The sequence below is a fragment of the Actinia tenebrosa genome, unplaced genomic scaffold, assembly GCF_029948245.1.
Source record: "Actinia tenebrosa isolate PJP-AT-01 unplaced genomic scaffold, QUT_ActTen_1.0 PGA_scaffold7__59_contigs__length_16204524, whole genome shotgun sequence".
NCBI lineage: Eukaryota > Metazoa > Cnidaria > Anthozoa > Actiniaria > Actiniidae > Actinia > Actinia tenebrosa.
This window is the reverse complement of record NW_028292584.1, coordinates 1,853,491-1,879,589: the sequence shown is the minus strand read 5'-3', so window position 1 is coordinate 1,879,589 and position 26,099 is coordinate 1,853,491. Positions and strand designations below refer to the sequence as shown.

The 26,099-nt window shown below is 36.3% G+C and overlaps 1 protein-coding gene across 2 annotated transcripts; it reads right to left on the bottom strand.

Moving 5' to 3' along the window:
• Positions 1–9,717: 9,717 nt before the first annotated feature.
• On the bottom strand, positions 9,718–24,844 carry LOC116309016 (uncharacterized). Of its 2 annotated transcripts, none has more exons than XM_031719539.2 (6): positions 24,753–24,844; positions 20,407–20,471; positions 16,442–16,547; positions 12,858–13,854; positions 11,492–11,566; positions 9,718–11,289 (listed from the first exon to the last, which is right to left on the bottom strand). In XM_031719539.2, the coding sequence occupies exons 2-6, from the start codon at positions 20,464–20,466 to the stop codon at positions 11,181–11,183; spliced, it is 1,347 nt and encodes a 448-aa protein (XP_031575399.1). In that variant the 5' UTR covers positions 20,467–20,471; positions 24,753–24,844; the 3' UTR covers positions 9,718–11,180. The 2 variants fall into 2 exon arrangements, with proteins under 2 accessions (XP_031575399.1, XP_031575400.1); XM_031719540.2 differs by lacking the exon at positions 24,753–24,844 and adding an exon at positions 23,548–23,602.
• Positions 24,845–26,099: the final 1,255 nt, after the last annotated feature.

Sequence of the window (26,099 nt, the reverse complement as noted above, 5' to 3'; positions counted from 1 at the left end):
TAAATTTTTTTACAAGCCGTGAATATGATTTCGTACAAACAATGCGCCGTATTAATATCAAGTCAGTTCTGAGTTTTTTAATCCCTCTTTTTTGGATATTGCAATGGCTCAACAAAGAAACCAAATTCCAAATGAAGTCAGATAGCGTCTTGTGAGAGCCTATGAAGATCCACAGAAATGCATAAAATGGTACAACCACAAGCAAACATATCGTCCAAGATGTTTAAATAGAGAACACATTCAAGGATAAATTCACTTTTATGTTTTTGAAAATGTACAATCGTAAAAGCACAATATACTTATATTGTATTGCGTAAATAAATGTCCAAAACGCTGTATTGAATGTGTGTTGTGGTTTATTGTCTGCACCAAAACGCTAATGAAAGTTTGAAAACGTTAATGAATCCACGCAAACATATTCATGATTGTCAAATTCAATGCTAAATTTCTTAATGAAGGTTCCATCGCACTATTGAGACTCCGTTCGCCTTATTGTATGCCTGTTCGCTCTAATGACAATGCTGCTTCGCTTCAATGAATATTACTTTGCGGTTAATGAACAGCAAAAGTAGTATTGGGCTGATCTTTCACACACTCCATATGTCTTTAGCTTTTCCAGTAGAATTTGGTAGTCTACCATGTCAAATGCTTTACAGTAGTCGATTAGAACTAATCCGCTCACTCGATTTCTATCAAAACTGAATAACAACTTATCAACTAATTTGATGAGAGCAGTCGCTCAGTTCCATGTTGTCTGCGGAAGTCTGACTGACGAGCGTATAGCAAGTTGTTGTCATTTAGATAATCATAAAGATGGTTATGCACATGTCTCTCCACGATCTTGGACAAGATTGGTAAAACTGAGATCGGGCAATAATTACTGGGATCTCCACGATCTCCCGCCTTAAACGATTGGGTCACTTTAGCGGTTTTCCAGCGCTTTGGAAACACAGAAGAACCAAGTGAATAGTTCATAAGTTTTGTAACTGATGAAACAATAACTAGTGCAGCAATCTTCAGTACTCGTGCACTGAATTTATCAACTCCCGTTGCTTTATTAGAATTTAGATTCCGAAGACAATCAACGACAAATCCTTTGGTTAATGGAGGGATGGAAAATTTGACGTCAGGATCCTTTCTGGAAAGAACAAAATGTTCAAGTTTTGAAATGCCAAAAGGTATTCTGGGTAACAAGCTCCTTAAACGATCAGCAATAGAGGAAAAATGAAAGTTAAACTCATCTGCAGTCATACCATCTGATTTTGTAGACTTATTACTAGTGCCAGTTAGTGATTTTATCGTCTTCCAAATACCCTTAGAATCTCCCTTGCTATTTTCAAAACAGTTGTCGTAGAACTTGAACTTCGCGGTCTTAATCAAGTTAGTAGCTTTGTTTCTTGCAGACTTGTAGTTTTCCCAGGCATCCAGCGAAGCAGAGACTCTGGCCGTTTTAAGAAGCGAATCTCTCTTCTGGAGATGTCTCAAAACTTCATTCGTCATCCAGGGAGCCTGTTTCTCTCGCGCTACTCTTTTTCCCCGCCAAGGACAGTGATTATCAAGTGCTTTGTTGAATAAATCCTCCCAAGCGCAAAGAATATCATCAACAGAGTCAAAGATAAATGAAGTGTCCCAGGGGATCTCTTGTAGAGTTGCTAAGAACTGTGTCTCGTTAAATCTTTCCATCTTGAACACTGCGAACACGGGCAAATGATCCGCTAATCCTGAATTCCTGACACATACAGAATGAATCCTCTCGGGACGATTTGTAAAAACATGGTCGAGGCAAGTTTTACTAATTGGCCTTGTTACCTGAGTCACAAGCCGTTTAAAATTCATGCTAGTAAGTGCGCGAACCAAACAATGTTTTTTAAAAGTTGAGGAAGCCAGGTAGTTTACGTTAATGTCTCCGATAGCTATTGTCTCGAGGTTAAGTAAATAGGCAGATTCAATATTCTTTTCAAGCAGTTCATCTTTTTCTTTAGAATTTGAAGGTGGACGATAAACACCAGCGAACAAAATCGGGCGCTTAGATTTAAATGGGTAACCTTCCAACCAAACTGCTTCAATATTCGAGTCCTCGAGATCAGTCCTTCTTCGGTGTTTCACCTCGTTGATATACACCAAAACTTCCCCTTTCTTTTTAATTCCTTTGCGGTCTCGACGATGCATTGAAAATCCAGGGATAGCATAAAGCGAGTCAGGAATTGAAGTCTTCAGGGCAGATTCATTGATTGACAAAATATCGATCTGCGGGCGGTTGTCACTGTCCAACATAAATAGTCTTATTTGATCAAATTTAGACATTGTGAGGCCATTAATATTCCATCTACCAAAACGAAGACAAAGATTAATATTTGTTTAACACAAAGTTACTGAGTGCTGAATTATTACTCTATTCGTACGTCAGTATATTCGTACACTTCACTAGTAAATATCACATCACTAGAACTTCATTTTATTTCTTCTGACCATCATATCTTAGCAGCCTTACAAAACCCATTAAGGTGAGTCTAACAGTAGAAGTTATTACAGTTAGCCTGTGTACAGCCGCCTCCCACCACTACCCTTACCCCTCCCGTTTTTAACTCGTGGATACGCGCAGCGTAGAAACTAGTTATTAGAGACCTTTAGCATGACGTTCTTGCTAGGTAACGCAAATGTCAAACTGCAGTTACGATGTCATGCGTAAAACTTTCAACATAAGTAAGGTGTCATAACGAAGTTTTTGCTGGAAGAGCCGCCATATTGAATTTCATTCATGCCGACATTTTCTCCGTGTTTTTAGGCATGTTTCTGTACCTGATCTCTAGCGGTTAGTGGTTAGCGGTAAGCGGTAAACTTGATGCTAAAAGTCTCTAAATTAATTAATTTGGGAGGGGATTGAATATGCAAATGTGTCACTGATTCACTCCTCTAGCATAAATTTACTAGCATACTATCACGAATCCTGCAATCTGATTGGCTAATGTACTCGCTATCTATCCTGTGGTAGATAGCGAGTAGCGAAAAACAAACAAATGCATGCTCAAGTTTCGTCAAAATCTCTGTTTGTTCTCTTTAAAAATCTTTAAAAATCGATTGTAGAAAATACAAGACTGTATCAAGGAAAGTAAATGGAGGTTTTGGAAAGTACAGATAAATTAAAAACTGAAGAATTATGGCAGTTTTAACAAGAAAAAGCGGCCGTCGGATTTCATTAAAATTTTCATGTGCAAACTTTTAATATAATAATAACGGGGTTCTTATATAACGCATTTTGACATGGTCTCAATGCGCTTCACAATCATGAGCAGTGGAGGACTTTACGGGCTGCGTATTTAATATAGACAAACAAATGACTACTGAGAGAACGATGGCATCTTAAAAGCTTTAAGCAAACAACAAAGAAATCCAGAAAACAACTTATTCACTTGTATTAAAGAATAAGTTTAAACGGTAAGAACAGACAAAACACTAAAGAAAGTGCAAACTAACTGACATAAAGCTTAAGCAAATTTTAAACATGGCACGGCTTTGAATGATCTGAGTCTAGCTCACAAAGATGACTGAAAACAGTGCTGCCAGTTGACCGTCATTTTGTTCAGTAAAGTTTTCAGTGTCTTTTTTTCTTCCAAAACTTTAATATTAGCTGGTAGGTTCATGCTAAAACAATTAGACTACTCGTTCTCGTTTTCCATGAGTCATACAAAACTCGACCTCTTAGTCTAATTGTTAATTAGTAGACAGACCCTTACCCATTGTTTTCTTTTATAGTGTCTATTTGAACCCCTTATAATAATATAAGCAACTATTGTATTATTTTCAAGTTCTCTTTCCTGTCCAAATTAAAGATTAATTTGGATTGTTTCTATTCGTATTTTTCTTGGCCAGAGCTGATTGTCTGAATTGTCCAATTACTAAGTAATCAAAACTCAGGAGAAACAATAGAAATTGACTTTGAACCAATCAGCGCGCGACTTTCGCTTGCCAGTCGGCTTTGTTAACTTTTTCCTGTCTCGTAATTTTTTTCAAAACAGCGGAGGTAGTTTGGGGTCTTTTTTTAAAGGCCTTTTTGCCGTAAAAAACGGTTGACATGGAATCAATTAACAGATTTCCCGAAGTATCTGAGGATAGTTTGAATGAAATGCGCAATGCGCAATGCGCAATTGTGCAATGCGCAAACACGAAGAAAAGTACCTCCACTTGGCTGAATATTTGACTGCTGGAGGTTGGCAAGACAATCAATAAAAAGGCGCTTAGAAGATATCCCCGTCAATGAGCTCTTTGGAATACTTTCATATGATTAATTCGCAATAGGACTACATGTCTATCCAATTTGGAAATAATTGAATTCAAAAAATCCTGCGACTGCCAAACTGGACTCGGCCTATCGGCCTCTTTCTATTTTGTCAGTCCTCGGAATTTTTTTCATCCAATTATTTCCGAATTGTACAGCATGTAGCCCTGTTACCTATACAAATTAACAATTACTCTACCAAGGATTTTAGGTACCAATGACTACCTATAATTAGAAAAAAATGTAAAATATTTTCCCCAGAAATTTTTGCGTGCAAAATATCACTTCATTGATTTATCTGCAGGCAGCTGTTTTTAGTGTCTACTACAAAGTAGTAGACACTATTATCATCGAGTTGTGTAAGTAACTATGTCACGTGTAACTATCATGTTCAAAGGTTCAAAGGTTCAAAGGTTTTTATTTACGACAAATACATAAATTACAATAAGAAAAAAAATAAAATGAAAAGGTGGACGGTGCAAGAGAGACAACCCAAACGGGTTAACCAAGGTACTCTTGCACTCAGGACTAATCAACAAATAGATAGTATGAAGCGTGGAGATTGCAAAGACCAATAAAGATGATGAAAAAAAAATGTTTTCAATATTGATATAATTACACATCAAGAAAAAAATTTGGGTTATACGAGGAAAGAAGTAAGGTTTTAATTTTTTTCTTAAAAACACTAAGGGATGAAGAATTTTCAATTTCTAGTCGAATGTCATTCCAGTTACCAACTGCTGCATACTGAACACCGAACTGACCATAATTTTATTTTTTTCGAGGAAAAAAATTATTTTTGTTAGTTTTTGTACATCCTTAACACAATGTACATCATTAAAGAAATTAGATGATGTAATTGGTAATAGATTATTTAAAGTCTGTAGGTCAATTCAGCGAGCTGTAATTTTACTACTTCAAAGATGTTTAATATTTCAAGCTTTTGAAATAAAGGTCTACTAGGGGATTTAGAGTCAGAAAAGGTAATGATTCGAAGGACACGTTTTTGTATATATATGGATTGGCAAGATTCTTGATTTATAATTGGGTTCCATAGGAAATATATGAATAGACGAGGTTATAGTATAAATTTTTCAGTATATCTAATATAACAATGTCTAGCTCTATAGAGAACTCCTATTGACTTTGCATTTTACGGCATGATGAGTCAACTGGAGTGTTCCAAGATAGATTTTCCTCTAAAATAAGTCCAATAAATTTTATATTGGTATTTTTTTATAGGCTGCCCTAGCGTTAAATTTAAGTCTCACTCGTCAACCATCACATTTTTCATTTGTTGTTTTGAACCAAAATGAATATATTTTGTTTTTGTAAGGTTTACTGTTAGTTTGTTAGCACGAAACCAATCTTGAAGATTGGATAGATCTTTATTCAAAACTGAAACAGTACTATATCCTCACTGAATACCATTGTCACGTCGCAGTAATTAAGTTATGGGGCAAGATCCGCTCCTCTGCTTCTTCTCCAGTAAGGAAGAAAGGTCCCTGGCCATAGACCCCTCAATTGATCATTCCAACACTCAAACCTCGTCACTCGACAACTGTCCTTTATTGCCGAAACAGGCCTAATTGTGCCGGGGAATCCTTACTAATCCATCACTCAACACTCGTTTTCATATCGGCTAAGGCGGGGCTGGCTACGATCAACTCCGGGGGGACCAAGGGGTCAACGAAAGGCTGGGGTTCCCCAAACACATTACAGTATTTTCTTTCAAAGGTTTCTGTGGTCTGAAGAAGGCGGGAGAGGAGAGACTCAAATACGCTCTGAAAAAAGAGAAAACGAAGCGCGTTTTAAAACTTGGTATGAGGACCCCCCAACCCCTCGTTGACCCCAGGCTCCGATAGTAAGACCAGAATTGAGGCACTGAGAAGGCCCCCCTAGAGTCAACCAGGAGCGAGAATAAAGCGCGAGACACTAGAGATCCAACCATTCAACAAACAAATTTATTTCAATTTCAGTGATTAATCACTCCACCGCTGCCTCGCTTCGAGAGCCTGAAGCTTCCTCTCTAATTCCGTCATCCTGTCTTGTTGCTCGGGCTAAGTGGCCAAACAAAGGCAAACGGGAGAAAAGAAAAAGGAAATGAATAACCGTCGCTATATAAAATCCTAAACAAAGATCAACGTGTTGCGATCAATTCTATTAATAAGAGACCCTCGAAAACAAAGACGAAATTTAAAAGGAATCGGACAAAGAAAGGTGTGATATAACAGGCCCGCAATTAAGTGTATTGTGAAAATATGCGCCAAAATGTGGAAAGGCATTTGCATTTTATACACCGTGTAGACTACCGAAATTAGTATATACCATACTATATTGGTCAGACATAGAAAGTGAATACGAGATAGAAACGGCACAATAAAGTTGCAATCAAAGGGAACCCTAAAGCGCTTAAAATCAACTATAGAAATGAGAGTATCGCCTATCGAGAACGTAAATGAAATTTTAAAACTTTGGAGAATTAGACCACGTATGTGCCCGGGTTCATATTCATTACCTTCTTTACTCGGGTTCCCGAGCCACGTTATTAATTCGTATCTAACTCTCAGAGTTTACGTCTTTTCTCGCGTATAAACTCGGCTCCCTGAGCCACGCTACTGATTCGTATCTAGCTCCCAGAGCTCATGTGTTTTCTCTCGTATAAACTCGGCTCCCTGAGCCACACGCTAATTCGTATCTAGCTCCCAGAGCTCACGTTTTCTCGCGTATAAACTCGGCTCCCTAAGCCACACGCTAATTCGTATCTAGCTCCCAGAGCTCACATGTTTCTCGTGTATAAACTCGGCTCCCTGAGCCACGCTACTTCGGTTTTGCTCAAGTTCGTTCTAACTGTATAAGCTAACTAGCCCAACCCCGGCTGCAGCGGCAAGAGTTGCAAAACTACACGTGAACCCGAGGTTCTAAAGGACTGATAGAATTAAATTAAAGACTATACCTCTCCTGGCGGGTTTTGACCATCACCTTCGTTGTGCGCGGCGGGAATTTGACCAGGAATTTGATCAGGAATTGGACCAGGAACATGGCCAGGAACTTGCACAGGGGCTTGACCAGCTGGGCCGACGGGTGCTGGAGGGTCTAAGGCTGGTGGTAAGTCATCTCGGGCGGCCATAACTCTCTCGCAAGCTGGTGACGGATGGCGAAATAATTCCGAACTTGCCCTTCCGATGTCTTTCGAGGTAATGCGACGAAGCACGCGTTTCGGGTTAATTTATACTGCTCCGCGCTAATTTATTCAGTGAGAATAGTTTTCATAACCGATTTGTGACTGAAAAGTAGATTCATATCATTTACATATAATACAACGTAAGTAGTGTTTAAAAAATGAGTAGGAGTGTTTTATCAGATATAAAAGCACGAGGCGTAGCCGAGTGCTTTTCTACCTGATAAAACACGATCTACGAGTTTTTTGAACTGCTTAAAACACTCATGAACAATTTATAAGATTTTGGTTCAACTGGAGCCACCATACACGTCACGAACATGGATTTTTATACTTCGATAGAGATTTGACGTCACGGGCATGCGCAACCAGATTCAATAGAAGCTCCCACACGTTGGATATTGCGTGCCAAGGCAAAGACAGGCACGTTAGTCAAAGATCTTTAGGGTTGACTATGGCCTTGATGAAGCTCTATGTCTTCATCTAAACTTGGATGCATGCTTCATCCCTGATGAAGTCATCCTCATAGTATTCGAGTGGTCTTTATATAAAGACACATGTGTCTTTATATAAAATCACTTGAATACTAATGAAGAGGACTTTATCGGGTATAAAGGTTCATGCACGTGACGTGTATGGTGGCTGCAACTGGACCATAAGCTTATGAATTATTAATGAGTGTTTTAAGCAAATTTAATGGCAAATTGAGAGTCATTAATATAAATAAGAAATAACACGGGTCCAAGAATTGATCCCTGAGGAACTCCATAAGCTGTAATTAAGTATTCTGAATTTTCGTCATCCATGGAAACATATTGTAAGCGATTGTTCAAACAGCTTGCAAACCACTTAAGAGTATCATTTTTTATGCCATAATAGGATAGTTTATCTAAAGAAATGTCATGGTTAACAGAGTCAAATGCTTTTGACAAGAGAATATGAACTAGTTCATTTTCTCTTGCTTTTGACAGATCCAGAAAGATGCCTACGGTAGTATTACCGGAATCAATGGCGTCAATGATTTTATTTACAAATTCAAGAATTGCTAAAGTGGTATTTCGTCTTTTTCTAAAACCAAATTGAAAATCTGAAAGTAAATGATTTTTTTCTAAATGATCTGTTAATGACTTACAGAAAATGTTTTCAAATATTTTTGAAAAAGTCGGGAGAAGGTATATCGGTCTATAATTGGATACCAGGGATTTGTCACCTCCCTTATAAAGGGGAATGACTTTAGCAATTTTCATTTGATCAGGAAAAATGCAAGTGTTTAGGGAAGTATTTAAAAACATACGTAAGCGGTAGGTTGATAAATTCAGCTGCATTTAAGAGATATCTTATAAGGTTGCCGTCATGACCAGCAGCTTTAGAGGAGTCTAAACTAAAAAACGGGAAGTATTAAAAACATACAAATATTTTCCTTTAATTTCATATGCATTGAAGGGTTTTAAGGCAGTCAAATAAAAATAAGTACGCTCACAACTAACAGCACACGACAAGGAATAACACGGAAGTCAAGCGTGAATAATCAACAAGCAGCCGTGAGCGAAAATAGTTGTGATCGTACTTATTTTTATTTGACTGCCTTAAAATATTTTGAAAACGCTCATACATTTTTTTCATATTGCAATATGTTGGGTGCCTTGATGAATGCTATCGACTGGTGCAAGTCGCTTTGAAAGTTTAGGTCTAGTTTTCGAGAAAATAAGCGGTGAATGATTTCTATGATGTCATTATTACGTCATAATGAAAAGGCCGCTTTAAACTAATTTATCATTTTTTAAACCTTTAATCCTTTCCTGATATTGTGTGAAAAGTGCTTGCAAAGTCTCTGCAGACTATGGCATCCGTTAACAAACGACTAATTTGTTTAAAAGTAGCGGCGATGTGAACTATTTTTAGCGGTGAAATAAACAAAATCTAGCCAAAGGGCGCCAGGACAGAGGGATTGGGTTTTAGATGTATGTGTGATTGTTTCAGTTATTCTAATTGAATTGATATATGTTTGTTTCTAAATGGATACTAAATAGTGATCACTTATCTTTAAAAATAAACAGTAATGATGAAAAGATAAATTATACACCGTGAAAAGATGAAAAAACTTACTGACGTTTCGGACGCTAGTCCTTCGTCGGAGTAAAAAAGCTAGACGAAGGACTAGCGTCCGAAACGTCAGTAAATTTTTTCATCTTTTCACGGTGTATAATTTACCTTTTCATCATTACTGTTTCATTAGAAACACCGACGCAGCTCACACTAGTTTTTAGCTAGTTATATCTTTTTAAAAATAAACGTCCGTTCCAACCAACGGTTTTTCTGTTTTGAATCAGCCATACGTTATGAATATATTTACCACGTCCACCAACGGTCGTCTTTCTCGCCGGTCTATTTTACTGTACTGAAGGTAAATTTGATTAACTTATTAAAGGTGAGTAGTCGCTAACGAAGCGACGCCGGCGCTGCTTGGCACGGATAGTGCAGCGGTAAATACTCAGAGCGTACTGCTGATTCAAACCAGAAAGATTTGATGAGTTTTTGAAGCTACAGTATTATCAGCTTGAAAGATCGCTAATAAATTTCAGCTTTGAAGGTCCCAAAGCTCGTACCAAGATGTGAACTTGCGGGAAACAAACTGTTGAAGTTTCGTAAAATCAAAGAACAAATTTATATAATCACTCGAGTACTGAAATCAAAGATGACGGCGTAGATACTCATTGACCGTGTCGACCTGGATGTATAAATTAGCAATAATTTAGCCTCATTAACTGGCTCTGGCAACCCAAGTGGCCCTGGCAACCTGACGTAGCATTGTCGAAAAGTTTGAAAAAGTTGCATTCCCCGTCAATATTATGTAAACCGCCATCTTTGATATTTACTTCACCTATAAACTTCACCTAGGTATAAATGACGAATGTTTTCCTGGTTTTCTACATGAAAAAGCCGCAATATTCTCCAACGTTTGATCAGTTGTCCATTACTCTGTTTGACTGCGAAACGTCAGGTTCAAGGTACAATTGACTAAGTACTTTGGGTTTTCCACAGTCTTACGGAAGCTACTAAAATCATGGTGCACAGAAGTATTTTGTAATCTTTTTCAAAGATTTTTACGGTATTTTCATGGCCAGATGTGAGGTTTCTATGTGGTGCATAAAACTAAGATCGGAATAATTGCAGAGTTTGATAGGTCATCTACATCAGAACAGAAACACCTGATCTTAATCATGACGGGATCAGGATCAAGATACCTCACATCTGGGAAAAATTACTGAAGAGACATGTGTAAAGGTTTATAAATCCAAGATATCATGAACTGCAGTCATGGTGATGAAGACTCTCAATGAATTACCCTATTTCATAATGACGTCAGAGTTTCTTTACATCGGCTAAAATGATAGAAATTTAGGCTAAATTTAATCTTAATTCTCTTCTTTCAAGATATTTAACGTAATAGTTGTTCTTGCCTTCACCAGCTCATTAACCAAATTTCATTGTGATTTAAGATGTGTTGTTGTCATTCCATCCCCCTCCAGCGACCATGATCCCTAGCGTATAAACAATAGTTTGTTTTAATGTGACGTCATTATGAAATAGGGCAAATGAATTGCTTTCAGATCCAGTGTCATTAATAATGCAACTTCAAGGACATTTTGCACAACACAAACACACAAAACAAGGACTTTCCAAGGAAAAAGACGTTTTGGTTTGGCCACATCATGAATCAAATTATTTTTTCCTTGTCTTTTTTGATTTTTTTAAGTTGTCTCTCAGCCGCTTGAGTTCTGCTTGTTCTTTAAGAATCTCGATTTCGTCTTCAAGTTTTGCAATTTTTGCACTAGAAAAAAATAATAAAACAATTTTTTCAGTAATGGACTTTCATCAAGCCGCCTTCACTAAGGAATGTAGACACAAAAATATCCCACCACCTGGCGGTCAACATTGTTAAAACCACGTGCTATTACTGCCTTATCTCATTGGATATTTGACGGTATAATGACAGCCCATTGACACCAATCACGAATATTTAACAAGCTTACCTTCTTTTTTCTTCTCTTTCAATCTGTCCATAGTTACTTTCCATGGCTGAGTCATCAAAGTCTTCCACAGCATATCTATGAATGAAAAAAAACTGTGTCACTGTGTGCCAGCAAGTCACACAACACAGCACGTAAGATTACTTTCTTCCAATAAAAATCTTTGAGTATTCCATATAAAATAGGCTCTATTTGTCATACTTCAGCAAGTCGCTGTGTGAACTTCAATAACGTGTCAAAAATGTAGCTTGAGCAGAGGGAACTCAACACAATAACCAAATACTAGAAATGGCTTCAAGTTGCATGTTTAGCGACTAGAGCTGAAGCCCAAATGGTCTACAAGCCAATTGAGTAAATAGCCTTTGCCTAAACTAACAAGGGAATGGGCCCAAGTTTGAAAAACCACTTCTATAAGTAAATGTTTAAGAAAACATAACCCCATCACACTCCTTTCTACCACCTCTTTCTCTTTTACTGCGACGAAAAACTAGCGTCCGAAACGTCAGTAAGTTTTTTTCATCTTTTCACGGTGTATAATTTACCCTTTTCTCATACCCCATCACAAGAAAGAACAACATACAATAAGTTTTTTGATCAAGTTTCAGGATATTTGGCCTATAGAGACAATGTTATGAGCATTCAAACCCTGCGAAAATTACAAAGGAATGTATAGTGTCCAGCCAAACCATCCAACCATGCATACATTGTCTGTATTTTAGAAAAAATTAAAATATCATCATTTTGTTACAACTTGCCCAAACAAGATCAAATTTTCAAATGATACTTATTTTTATGTAAACTTTCCGGTGGAGGGGTTTTTACCACTAACCAATTATGTTTTAGCGCTTCCGTTTGTTGTTTCGATATCGTTACATCGATGTACGAACTCTGCCTATTGAAACATCAAGATGAAGCGTCGATGTGTAATTGGTTAGCGATAAAGAGGCAGAGCACAATTAAAGCTTGTCAAAAAGTTGCCAAAAAGATGGCAAAAAGAAATCCAAAATCCTGTAGAATTGTTCACGGTACGGCGCGTAGCACAGTAATGATCGCATTAATCAAATATCCATTTTTCCACACATCTGATAGCCTGCGTAGCGGCGCTATGGGGAGGATGATGGGAAGGGGACTGGGAAGGACGAAAGAGAAGTAGCTATGAAACCCACATATTTCTTAGATTTCATGTTCATATTGTGAACGTAAAATCCCAATTGGTTAAGAGCCTGTAAATCAAATACTACATCAACTGTTGTACATGTAGTTAAAGCCTTCTCTAGCTTTCTCTCTCGCTAAAGATGTGCCAATCTGCAAATATACAAAAGCTTTCCTGCGTTCTGATTGGCTATCAAAATGCATCTTTTAAACCAACCTTCGTCTATCGTAGCCAAAAATGTCTTTAATATATTTCGAAACGTCAGTTTGCTCTGCACATGCTTCATCCTCTCCATCGACAATAAAGCCATCCAGATCAGAGTCTTCTTCTTCCTCATAGTAATTATGTGTCGGTCTGGGATAATAATTCTTTTGTTCATACATCATCCTATCTTTGCTTTCCTGCGGTCTTGCATGATGAATTAGAGGTTTTGAAGGCTTTTTGTTTAAGGCATTCTTTTCTAACGTTTCAGAATCTCTAATTCTCTTTAAAGTTTTCGAGCTTTCATTTACATGTGATCTTTGTTTGTGGCAACTGTCCCTATCTGGTTCCACTGCAGTCTTCCGTAGTGATTCTTTTTGTTTTCCCTTTGCTTTACTTACAGCCTTCTCTTTTACCTTCTCTTTATTCTTGATTGGCAATTGTTTTTCGTCCATTTCAGTTAACTCATGCTCTCCACTGCTGTTATGCCATCGTTTGAGTTTTGTCACTTCAGTCTTATTCTCGCCTGTCACAGTTTCTGTTTCCCTTTTCGTCCTTTTCAAACCAAACTTATTTTTTTCTGCAATTGCAAGAAGTTCCTTAAAGTTCGGTGGAGCAGATGCAGTTTTCACTTCTTTTTTAACTTTTGAGGTTTCACTCTTTTTCCCATTCACCACAAAATCATTACTTTTTCCAGATTTATCTTTCGAAATTCTTTTGCTGTGTTTTGCTTTCATATTTTTTGTTATTGCACTTCTAGTAATGTCAATGCTCTTAATACCCGAAACTGAAGGTTTAGACGACACACCCGATTTCTGGTACTGGGCAGCGACATCATCTTTTTTCCACTTTGCTAGCATACTTTTCTCTTCTTCTTCTCCTTGTTTATATGGTGGATTTAGAAATGAAGATTTAGGTGTACTCTCATTCTTGCCTTTCTTTCCTTCATTGGTTTTTAGGTTTTGAAGTAGTCGTGCTTGAATTCTGGCTCGTTTTGCAGCTTCCTCATCAGCTGCAAAGTACAAAATAACATTTGTAAAGGATGATGTTATTAGCAACATTTCAGATATGAATTTCACATAATTAGTAAATAAGCAACGTAAAAACTAAAATATAATTAATGATCTAGGGATCAGCCGGCTAGGGCAGGAAAAAAAGCTCGCCAATCAAATCATGTTTTCAAATGGCATGTGTCACGCTCGAGATTAGGAGACGCACCTGTTTGAGGAATTTCGAATATCCGATAGTTATTACAGTGCGACGCGCCGTACCGTAGTCACTTGAACAAATTTTTGATGAGTTTTTGACATTTTCGTGACATTTTTTATTTAATGAAACCAATCACGTATGAGTTTGTTTTGAGAGGCGGAGACTAAGGCAGAGACTAAGGCGGAGATTAAGGCGGAATCAGACATACCTAGGAAAGTGTGGCTAACCAGCTTGTTATGGATGACTTTGATGAGAATATGTGGACCGCATGGCACTAATGAAATATATGAAGATATGGAAATATAGATAAGTTATAGTGCTTGGGAACGAGGTTATTCCGGGCGAAAGATGACTTTGTTTATTTGCAATACGCAGGGTAAATCACCAGAGTGGACAACACCGTACGTAGTCTGTATCTTATCCCGGTTCCATACTTAGTATATGGAGGGTTTCATGAGTTTTTGAACTTCTATATTATATTCCAATGCATCGTTTGTGACTTTAGGAGTCAGATGTCTTTGAGATGTATTTGCTTCATTATATCGGCTGATTACGTTTTGTACATATCTAAGACTCACTCTCACTTCTCAAGAGATCTGTCTCTGTCCGGCTCCTTCGTGGTGAAGATCCAATATTCTTTCTCGGAACATCGTAGGAAGTGTTCTTCCGTTATCGTAAATCCCGCCATTTCTGTTATGGCGAAGTTTAACATCTGATTATCAAACGTAGATTTCTTTTTTAAATTCATATTTGCAAATTGAACCCCGATAAAATTGCTGTGTTTATCGGATTGTATTTACTAGTAAAATCAATTCAATAAATTTAGCAAATATTAGCACTTTTGCGAAATTTCCCAAGTGCATGGCTATGCAAAATTGATCGGAAACAAAGGCAGGACAAATTACACAAATCAAAATCGTCAAAAATGTGTCACGAATATGTCAAAAATTCGTCAAAAATTTGTTCAAGTGACTACGGTACGGCGCTTCGCACTGTAACAGATACCGAAGTAAGATTATTTGGCTGACGCGCAATATCAGTTTCCGAGCAGCGCAAATGAGTAATAGTCTACGTTGTTCCTTGATGCTTTCAGTGTCTTGTCCAAGGGGGAGCGTACGGATGGACATACGGACGGACGTATGGAAGTGACGTAACCATGCCATGAAAAATCAACTCGATGGGTTACCATTTTTTCTAAAGGTGGGACCAAACTAATTCAGAGCGAATTTTGGATAATGCGGCGTCATGACTTTTTTCTGCCCAAAACTTTCCATCCAAATTTTACACAGGCTGCATTAGTACTAAATGATAAGATTCTGAAAATTTAAGAAAAACCGTACTTGAGGATGAGGAGAAAAAGCCAAAACCTAAAAATAGCACTGTTTGAATTTCGGCCGTAATAAACTAAACACTTAAAAAATTTTAAAATAAAATACACTGTTAGAATCTAGGATAATCCAGTTAAATCGACGCACTAGTTTTGCGAAGCGAGCGAGAATAAAATGACTATAATTACCGGGTTACCTGTGATAAACCACTCATAAAATACCTTCGTTTTTTTTTCCCGTCCTGATTCCTCCCCTACAAAATGGACAAGTTGCGCAATAGTACCCAGGGATCTTCATGGCATTACCCAAGAGATTTTTGCGGGCTTCTGCCATAGAGTTCCGGTCTATATAACTGATCAATTAGCATGTACCAGCTGTCGATCAATGTCACCATGTTGTCAAGTGATTAAGAAAGGGTGGAGCCAGCCGATCACGTGACGTTAATTTATGTCTACGCATGCTCTTTTTCGTTGACTGCTGTAATTCAAGACACTCGAACTATAAATACTCGTAAACAAGGATTTCGAGCCAATTTCTAAGCGATTACTTCAATGCGAATATTTCTAAGAGTTTTCAGTCATCTACAGTTTGTTCAAATGGAAGGGAGGCTTTGAAAAAAGAAATCATCTTTCACAAAAAAATGTCCCACCCCCCCTAGATAAATAATGACCGGTCCCTAATGCTGCCTATGTTGTTGTCTTTGACCAGTTGAACCAGTAAGGATAATAGTGACTGTAACAATTGGTTGATTTTTCCTTACAGTAACGGTTTTAGGAAGGTGACACAACACAATCTTTCACCACAATTTTATTTTAATTTGAATTCTAGATTACACATTTCCATGGAATAATGATTTTTCTTAATAACTTTTCAATCGAGACATTGAAGGACTTGCTTATCTTCATATCTATACACACTCTATGGTGATTTTTATAATCCCCCACGCACTAACAACAACACAATTGTAGTTTAGGGACTAGTTTCGTTCGTTATTAGGACCTTTTCAACCTAATAGCACATCAAATCATGTGATACAAATCACGAATTAAATCATTCCTTTACCTTGCTTTTTCTTCTGTTCTTGCTCTTTTCTTTCTAGAAATGCTTTCACTGCAGAATTGCAAACTCCAGGTGCTGAGTCTTTATGCTTATGTCCTGATTTCGTTAACTACATTGAAAAATTAACGAATGCTTTTAAAAAGTGATTAATGACCATCTTATTAAATTCAATTTAAATGTAAGAAAACTTGGAAAACACTTAATCAGTCTGTAAATCAGTACTACACAATTATCATCCAAGTTTTTGAATCTGGACAAAAAAAATTAAGCCAGAAAAGGTTCATATATGAATGGTTCATCAGTCAGAAATTTAGGCCACTGTCATCCCAAACGAATGTGAATAAACGCATGAATCAGGACAATAGGAAAACTTAGTTGGACTGGAAAAAAAATTGATAGAATGTATAAATCCTCAATAGACACATATTCTAATTCAATTCTAGATGCCCAGTTCAAAAGAAAAAATTCAAACTTATTTAAAAAATGGAGTAAATTAACTGACGCATTAAGTTAAAGATAATAAAAGGAAGCAAAAATATATAAATATTTTTAAACCGAAGCTTTCTTTTTGATCATAAATTATCTAATTATAATTGATTGTCAGACTGTATGGCTGTTAATTAATTTATTTTCCATTTATTTCAATAACATTATTTTCTTTTAAAAGAGGGAATCGGATGTTGGAAAAAAACAATTTAAGGTGGCTAAAATCAGTAACGGAAAGCTCCGACCAGTAGCATTCAAAGCGCGCTAAAACAGACTTCCTCTCTTTGTAGCCATTTGATTTTTAAATATAAATCGGTCAATTGATTGAAGTTTAAAATATTGGGTGTGGCATGTCGATCGTCCTTATTATGCAAACGTTATGGGAAATTCCCGAAAAACAGTTTTTCGGGTCGGTCTCAAAAAATCCCACATGGATTTTGTCCAAACTTAAGGATGTTGTATTTTGAGTCATGCCCTTGCTGATGAGTGAGTTTCAAGGAATTACATTTAGCCATTTTAGAATTATGAAGCCCCAAAGTTGGTTGTCGATTTTTCAAATTCAATTCCATATCACTCACAGAGAGAGCTCTAAAACAAGATGTGTTCAATATTTCGCCCTGGAATTTCGCATGAGAAATTTTAGATATGTTCTTTTTATGATGTTGAGTTATGAGGCGTTTGTTTATATCTATTTAAAACTACAGTTCGGCAAATGTAGAGCATTTTCATGACAACATTCTCCGCACCTATAAGATTTTAGTTAATTCATATTCCTCGGGAACGCCTCCATAGATTTTTGTAAGAATTTCAGCACATGAGATACAATGTGTATATAACAAAATGCATTCGTTTTGTTTCGGATACTGAATTCTTAAGTGGCGAAAAAATAACGTTAAAAAAATAAAAAATTACACTACCCATATATCTCACCAGTATCTGTTGAGCTCAAGGTATTCAAGTCTTTGTCTTTTCCTTTTGTGTCATTAACAATGCCCGTTCAAGCTATTTGAATAAACTTTACAAGTCATTGTTACTTTTGCTCACGCGAGCCGTGACTGTTGAAATGCGCATTCCGGTGGCTCCAAAAACCTTCCAGTCAAAGTAGTTACGACCTCAATGAGGACTAGTCTTTAATGGTGCCTCAGATATTTTCTCTTTTTTATAAGCGTAATACAACGACGTATTTTATTAAGTATTTATGTATCTTGTTGCTCCTTGGCAAAAATGTAAACATACGCTTATTTACAATGATTATAACCATTATTTTAACGTGACACACCGGTGTCATAAGGGACTCTCAGATCGGCCTACGAGTACGGAAACGTGTCCAAGTACTTGTATTTCAAAATTGGCCTTGTATGTGCGCGTATCGAAAACTGACTCTTTGTTTCTTTAAAAGTTCTAAATTATATGTAAAGTTCGCGTTCAGAGATGTTATCAAGAACGATAGGGCTAGCAATAATGCTAGTTTGTTCGAATCATTACACTCAAATACACATAATTTATAAAACTAGCCATTACACTTCTGTGTATAAGCTTTTAGATGATAATCACCGTAAAACAGGCCCGTTTACAGTAGCAACTTGTCGCGCGACTTTTTGAGGAAAACAGACAATCTGATTGTAAAAGTACTATTAGACAAAGCTGCTAGTGTAGACGGCTGTGCACTGACCAATATGGATTAATACAAAATAAATATGGAAATATAGTTTATCGAAAAAAAACTTATTGTTTAAAGTGTATAATTATATTGCTCAATGTTTTAATGTGTTTTGTGACTCTTGGTTTTAGATGCTGGTCTTGCATCCACGGAAACGATGCTGGTAAAACAAGTGCCGCTAGAAGTCCACGCGCACCTTTCTGATTGTAGACATCTCCAAGGCTTCTGTAATTTAGCCCAGCTTCGACAATTTTATCACTCATCGATGACGAAAGTCCAATTCGCACCAGTTCTATTCTCTTTACCTTTCTTATTTCAAGTGTGGATTCCTGGTCTGCAAACACTTGAAATTGTTTTGCAGAAGCCATGAACTCAGCGTGTTTGATAGACAGTTTTGATTTATACAGTATTGAAAGTAGAGCTTTGACGTCTTCTGTGGCGTCATGTCCAAAGAACTCTTTTACGAACAAAAAGCTGTAAAGCGCCGAGATGTTATCGTTTTTTAGCAATTTTTTAAACACAAGGTCAAAAGGGCTCATATTTTTATAATTTTTAGTTTAGATCCACATGTCCTACTGCAAAAATATTACTTTCACAGCATTCTCACTCGAGCCCTAAATTCCTTTCCACAGTGTTGACTACTCAGGGTTTTCAGAATATGGAAGCCCGATCCTCATTGGTTAATTTCGAGTGAGCCGCTGTTAATGTGGAAGTCTGTTTAAGGAAAGCTTCCTTTTCAAACAGGATGTGATTTCTTCAAATTTAGAAATTTACACAATCGTCCAAAAAATATCTACTTATTATCTAATAAAATATTATAGTAAAGGAAAAGGTTGTGTTCGTGAGTTTGACCACTCGCTATGGTAATTAAATTGTCAATAAAGCTATCATTTTATGTTGGAAACCCTGACCTTTGTCTTTTTTTTATTTGAAGCCTGAATATGAAATACGTAATATTCACAGATGATTTAAAACTAATTAGAATTTATTTGTTCTTTTTCATCGATTCTTCGATTATTATTTATGCTAGCATCATTGACTTAATTGGCATTCCATATTCTGAATAATGTAATGTTCATGGTTTTGACAGCTAATATATTCCAAAGTAATCCAGGCCCGTTATTGGATTAGATATGCAAGAAACTTTTCATTGGTTAAACTAAACAAAAGGAAAGGAATGAAGTGCTGGAGTGAGCAGCTGTTAGTGGAGAGGGCATGTGAAGATCTGTGAACGAAATTAATGTCGGCTGAGGTGGACACTACTTGTAGTAGGGGTATGGAATTTTTTTGGAACTATTGAAAAAACAATTATGCTTTAGTTTAAAACGAAAATAAGCTGAAAAATTAAATTAATATTTTTGAAAACAGCAACAAGGCCCAGCTACCAAGACTTCGACTTTGACAGACTTCTATTTGCTAAGTCTGAAAAACAAATTCTGGATTTTGTTAAAATTTAAAAGTAGGGCTGAGTGCTTTATTTCAGGAATCATTCGAATAAGCCTTTTTGGCCGACAAAAAATGTGGCGTTATATGCGTTACTACTTATCTTGACCTTCAAGGGTCACGTTGCTTACAATCTATTTGTTGCCTGACATTTTCACACGAAACACTTTATTTACACTGTGAACTAAGCGAATATTTTATAGAAATTCGTTTAGGAATGCTATTTCATTCGACTTCATTCAAGTCTGTAAATTACTGATCATCTATTGGAGCGAATTCTCATTAGTTGTTTTGAGCGACAGCTATTGAGTAGATTAGTAACTTGTTGATGATACAATAGTAAAACGAGTAGATTTTTGGTAAATTGACCAGATCTCACCTGTTTTGAAGCACTGATATTGTTTTCACTTGCTTTACTCATTAGTTCTTGGAAATTCATTTTGTCTATGGCACAAAGTAAAATATAAACTTAAGATAAGGGGATTAAGAGGACAACATTGCTGTTGATTAAAATGAAGATGATAATGATGAAGGTGATGTCATGATTACAAAATATGAGAAGGATGATTAGAAAGTCCTATTGTATTACTGTTACTATGGTATTTCCTCTATTATAAATTAAGCCCCAAGCCTTTGATTAGCCCTCTTGTAATATGCCCCCAGCCTCTAATAAGCACCAACCCATAGGAACACTGTGGTCCTTTTCTCTTGGGACAGGCCATTGAAAGTTATTCAACCTGTCAAGATTATGGATAAAAGTAATTATCAATTTCCAATTATCACAAAAATGTAATTAGCTCCCAGCCTCAAAATAATCAAGCCCCAAGTTCAAAAGACTGTCTGCATCAAACATAGCAATGGGACAATCATTAGTCAAAGAAATTTCATGCTGTAATTAAGTTAATGTTCAAAAACTTGTTCTTATTTTATTCAAAGGGACTGTTATAATGATTCAATGTGAAATAAATAAATAAATATATAAATATAATGAATGAATGAATGAATGAATGAATGAATGAGTGAGTGAGTGAGTGAGTGAGTGTGTGAGTGAGTGAGTGAGTGAATGAATGACATACATACATGAGTGAATGAATGACATACACACACAAATAAATAAACCCCTTCTTGCTCACCGGAATGTCAGCTGTTATTGGCCTTGAATGAGAAATGGTCTTCAGAATATCACATTTTCAAAAATCTTTGCTCCTCAGCCAAAAAATCTTTTTTTTCAGGCCAATTCTGATCTTTGGGACATTATTAACCAATATCCCTGCCACCAAGGGTGTGTATTTACTATTATTATATGGGTATGCATGTATCACTATATGGATATTAACAATCGCTCGCTCTGATTGGCTACTCTACTACTTTAGGCTATCAGCTCATATTCCATTAGTAGAGAAAATTCAAAATGGCTGCTGACCAATTAGCTCAACATTCTGAGAGAAAACAACAAAAAAACACCAAGGGAACTAGTAATGCCTTTTTGGTGGTAATAAAGCCTAAGTTTTAATTATTATTCTAATACAGAAATTGCTACTTCTCTTGCAAAAAGAAAAACTTTCTGAGAGAAAACATTAAAAAAACACCAAGGGAACTAATAATGGCTTTTTGGTGGTAAGAAAGCCTAAGTTTTAATTGTTATTTTTTTACACAAAATGCTATTTTTCTCGCAAAAAGCAAAATAGTAAAAAGACAAACAAACATAAATCAAAACACTGTAAAACAAATAATTTAAAAAAAATTAATAGCAATTTCTAGAGTAGCTGAAAAGCATTTCTAAGTTTGACAAATACATGACTACTAAAACAGAGTTAAATACCTGGCAAAAGCAATTTAACAGCATGGCTCAGCTTACAAAACAACCACATGATGGTTGAATTTCATTTGTGCTGCTATCGACAGGTTTTCAGAAATATCTCTTTTATAAATTCAATTATTAAAAAGCCTTATTATCTCATGATCCAGTGATTGTCTAGCATATAATAAAACAGTTATTTCACGGAACTTGAGTGCTACTGTACATGAGCTTGTAACCAACTCGGCCAGGAAGCCTCGTTGGCAAGTATTACTGTCGTTCTGTTTTATTGATGGATCCGAGTACAAGCCCGACTGTATGTTTCAGGGTAATTTTAGTGATCCTGAGAGTGCTCCTTTAGGCCAGCCTATCCAGCCAAGTAAACAGACACTCTCTACACTTTCTTGTCCTTCAGATCTTGGCAGTCAAATGATGATGACTGTTAACCAATGTTATGGTTGTCAAGTCACCTTAAAGTACAAAGCTGATTCAACACTCCAAGCAAAAGCAAAGTTTCACACACACATCCATCTCAGATTATGTTTCTTTTGTCCTAAAGTCGTAAGATCAATTGACAATTATCCATTTCAAACACTATATTAATTTGACTCTTGGTCTTTTTAGAATAGGAATTAATTCATTCAGAACTTTCTTAGCTCATATTATTTAACAATTATTCACTGAAGGCGAAGTGAATATTGGGAATATCTACCAAGACGCGAGTCTTCAAGCAGCAAGGTCAATATTCCACGATATTCACTGAAGCTGAGGCAACTAATTGTTTTAGTATAAATACACAGGTGATTCTTTCAAAAAAAGGAGAAAAAAAAGAAGATAAAAGAATTTTTTTCTAGTAACAGCAACAAAGTGGCTTGCCGCCATTTTGAATTATCACTGGAGGTGATTATCGCATGATAGTGTGAGTTTCTCAACCAATCTGTGTATTTTACTAAAAACAATTACTAGCATGGTTTGTTCACATGGTATTTGGCATCAATACCACTCGTGATATTTTGAAACAGTTCGTAATTTCACTTGCCGAAGACAGCTCATGAAATTACAAACTTAGTATTTCAAAATATGAACAAATTGTGGTATTTATGCCAAATATCACTCGCAACCATGCTATTACCTATGCAAAACAATAAAATTTGAGTTACATTTATTGAAATTTTATAAAAGCTACATGTATTCAAGGAAATAAAATGATGAAAGAGAAAGAAAAATACAGTAAGAGTATATTATTTTACACAAATAAAAAATAAAATGAAATAGACATTTGACATGAGGGGACGCACTCGGGTCTTTACTGTAAGTATGACACCTAAGGATTAAAACGTGTAAGGTGTCCTAAGTAAAAATAAAGCCGGAACCTCAAATTGTCATCGCCTTTTTTCTGTAGCGTTTACGTTTTGAGCAACTTCCAACCTCAATTTGTTTTTCACTTTCATCGTAAATAGAACACCAAGAGACTCACTAAACAACAACATCAAAGGATTTGAAAGATTTTTTTGTGTCCATATAAGTTCGGAAAGCGCCTGGATAATGTGTACTAGTTAGAAAGTTGTTATTATGATTCTAGATTTCAGCACGCTCCATTTCAGCAGCGTTGTTTGATCTCAAATTTCAGGCACAAATGTCAGGAATGTATAATTTGTATCGACATCAAGCAACTTTTCTTTGTAATACAAGGGTAAAATGATTGCATTGTAGCCACTTTACCTGCCGAATTCCCGCCACACCAGCACTAGCATTGTTTGATCTCAAATGTCAGGCACAGACTTAAACAATGGAAGAGAGGGATTATAAAAAAACACCTTCATCATAGCACACAGCTGGAGTTAATCTTAATCCCCATTTTGGTATTCAAGGAATGCGGGTAAAATTTTACTGTAAATGTATGTGGAGTACTTACAGTACAGACCCCAGTGCGTCCTCTCATGTGACATTCATGCATAATTTGCAATTTCACATGTGAAATTTCACTGTTGCCTGGTTACGTGCCTATTGTGGAGACTGGGAAGATGAGAAAAACTTATACATGTATTAGCCAAAAGGTCAGCAGAGAATTTAAATACCAAAACACAGCATCGATAATCAATAGAAACTATTTACGAATTTCTTAATTAAAGAAGTAACGCTCATAGGCTATTCAAACCATTTGACCTTTGGAATGAAAACGTCTGCATTAAAACAGCGAATGAAGGAACACGGACACAAGATAAGTAAACAAGTATAACGTTAATTTAATTCAAATAATCGAAAGGGAAAAAAAAACCTAGATAGAAATCCAACCACATTCGGTGTCCTAGTGCCCTTGCTATGATGAACTTTCAAGTGTAATTGCTGTGAATCTCTCCCAGTGAAGTCATTGGGATATAAAACAAAATAAACCCCTTCTGGCTCACTAAATTTATGGTTAATATTGCCTTGCTTCTTGGCCAAAAGTTCTTTTTTGTGACCATTTCTCTTACAGCCTATTCTCTAACAGGTTTTAATAGCTCCCATGTTATAAGACAAAAGATTAATCATTGATCTACTTTTTGTATCTCTTGCTTTTATTCTCTAGGGATTTACCGGGGTTTATCTTGGCCCATCAAATCTTAGGCTTACGTGCCGAGTCTCCTTTTATTCATGTACACGTACAGTATAAGTATGTTGAAGAAGGTAATCATATTTTAATCACGACTTTATGCCAACCACAAAATGACGGAAGCAGGGAAAATCGCTTCAATATTTTTTTCACTTGGTATTCTTGTTTTCCTTTAAAATTAAGCTTATCTGGAAAAAAAAATATTTTCTTCTTTCGTTTCGACAGGAAGGGAAAATCTTCATAGAGTAAACCAAGGAATATATTTTTCAATTTTCAGTAGCTATTGAAGACTTCTAACATAAATAAAGTATCTTCAAGGCCAATATTACCTTACCTTGTGGGAAAGCAGCGGTAACTCAAGGTTTTTTCCTCAAATTCTTATTCTTTCTTTTCTTGTTTTGTGGAATCATCTGTTTCATAAGTGGCTTAACGCAAAGAATTATGGGATGCCACAGGAAACCCAATCCAATATGTAGACTATTTCTCAGTCCTTCGCTCGGGTGCTGCACTTAAGAAACGGGTCCATATCATGTTCTTTCTCATGATATGTGCGGAAAAAGGATCCAATTATCGGTTCCCTATATCATGAGCCTTTTACTCATAAAAATATGAATTCATTGCATTTTAGAGTATGTTAAATTATTGACCAGTATCATTTAAGTGATTTATATATCGAATATGCGGAGATCAGCGGATAACATCGAAGTTTTTGCAAATTATCGTTGAAAATTTTCAGTATGATACAAAATGCGCACATTTTCTTGTATATGCATATACTTGTATTTCCATTCCTAAAAAACTATTAAATGCGTATATAATGGGGTTTACGCTCAACCATATTCTAAGTCAGTCAGTCAGTATCGTTGAAAATCATATCTAGCGACCTTTATTAGCGATACACATGAGACTGATACAAATTCAAGGTCATAAATAAATTAAAACTATCTAGCAGTGGATAATTTAAACCATATCTTAGTGAAATGATACGAAAGAATGCGTGCTTTCATGATGGAAATTAATACATAAATAATTTTATAATCTCTATATACCCTTTGTGCAAGATACAACTGAATAAGTACATCGTTTCGAATACATCTGACAAAAAAAGTAATGATTTCGTGACACGAGTGTGGGCTTGAAATATCTCTGAGTTTAACGGTAGGTACTGAGATGTTAGCCAGCTAAGTATCTCAAACGTTTATCACAGGCTGTTTCCTCTTATTTTTGAATGTTTGAAAAATGATTCAGTAAAGCATTTCAATTATAAATCAAAATTCAATAACCTAAAAAAATTCTAATTTCCGTGGACCAAATATTTATCGAAGTATCTAGATACCCGGCACCCGGGAACCAATACACGGGGGTTTTTGATTTTTGAAAAAAATCATCAAATAAACAGATCGGTAAGAGCATGATACCAAAAGCACTCATTTCTTGACCCTCTTGTATCAAACTCTCAAGATTCATTCTCTATTCCCATAACGATAATGAATGCATTCAGGACCTACCACTCTCTTGTACTCCATCGCCAGCTATATTCCAATCCCATACATTGGTTGCGGAATATCGCCCGTAAGAGCATGATACCAAATGCACTCATTTCTTGACCCCCTTGTATCACACTCTCAAGATTCATTCCCCCTTCCCATAACAGTAATGAATGCATTCATGACCAACCACT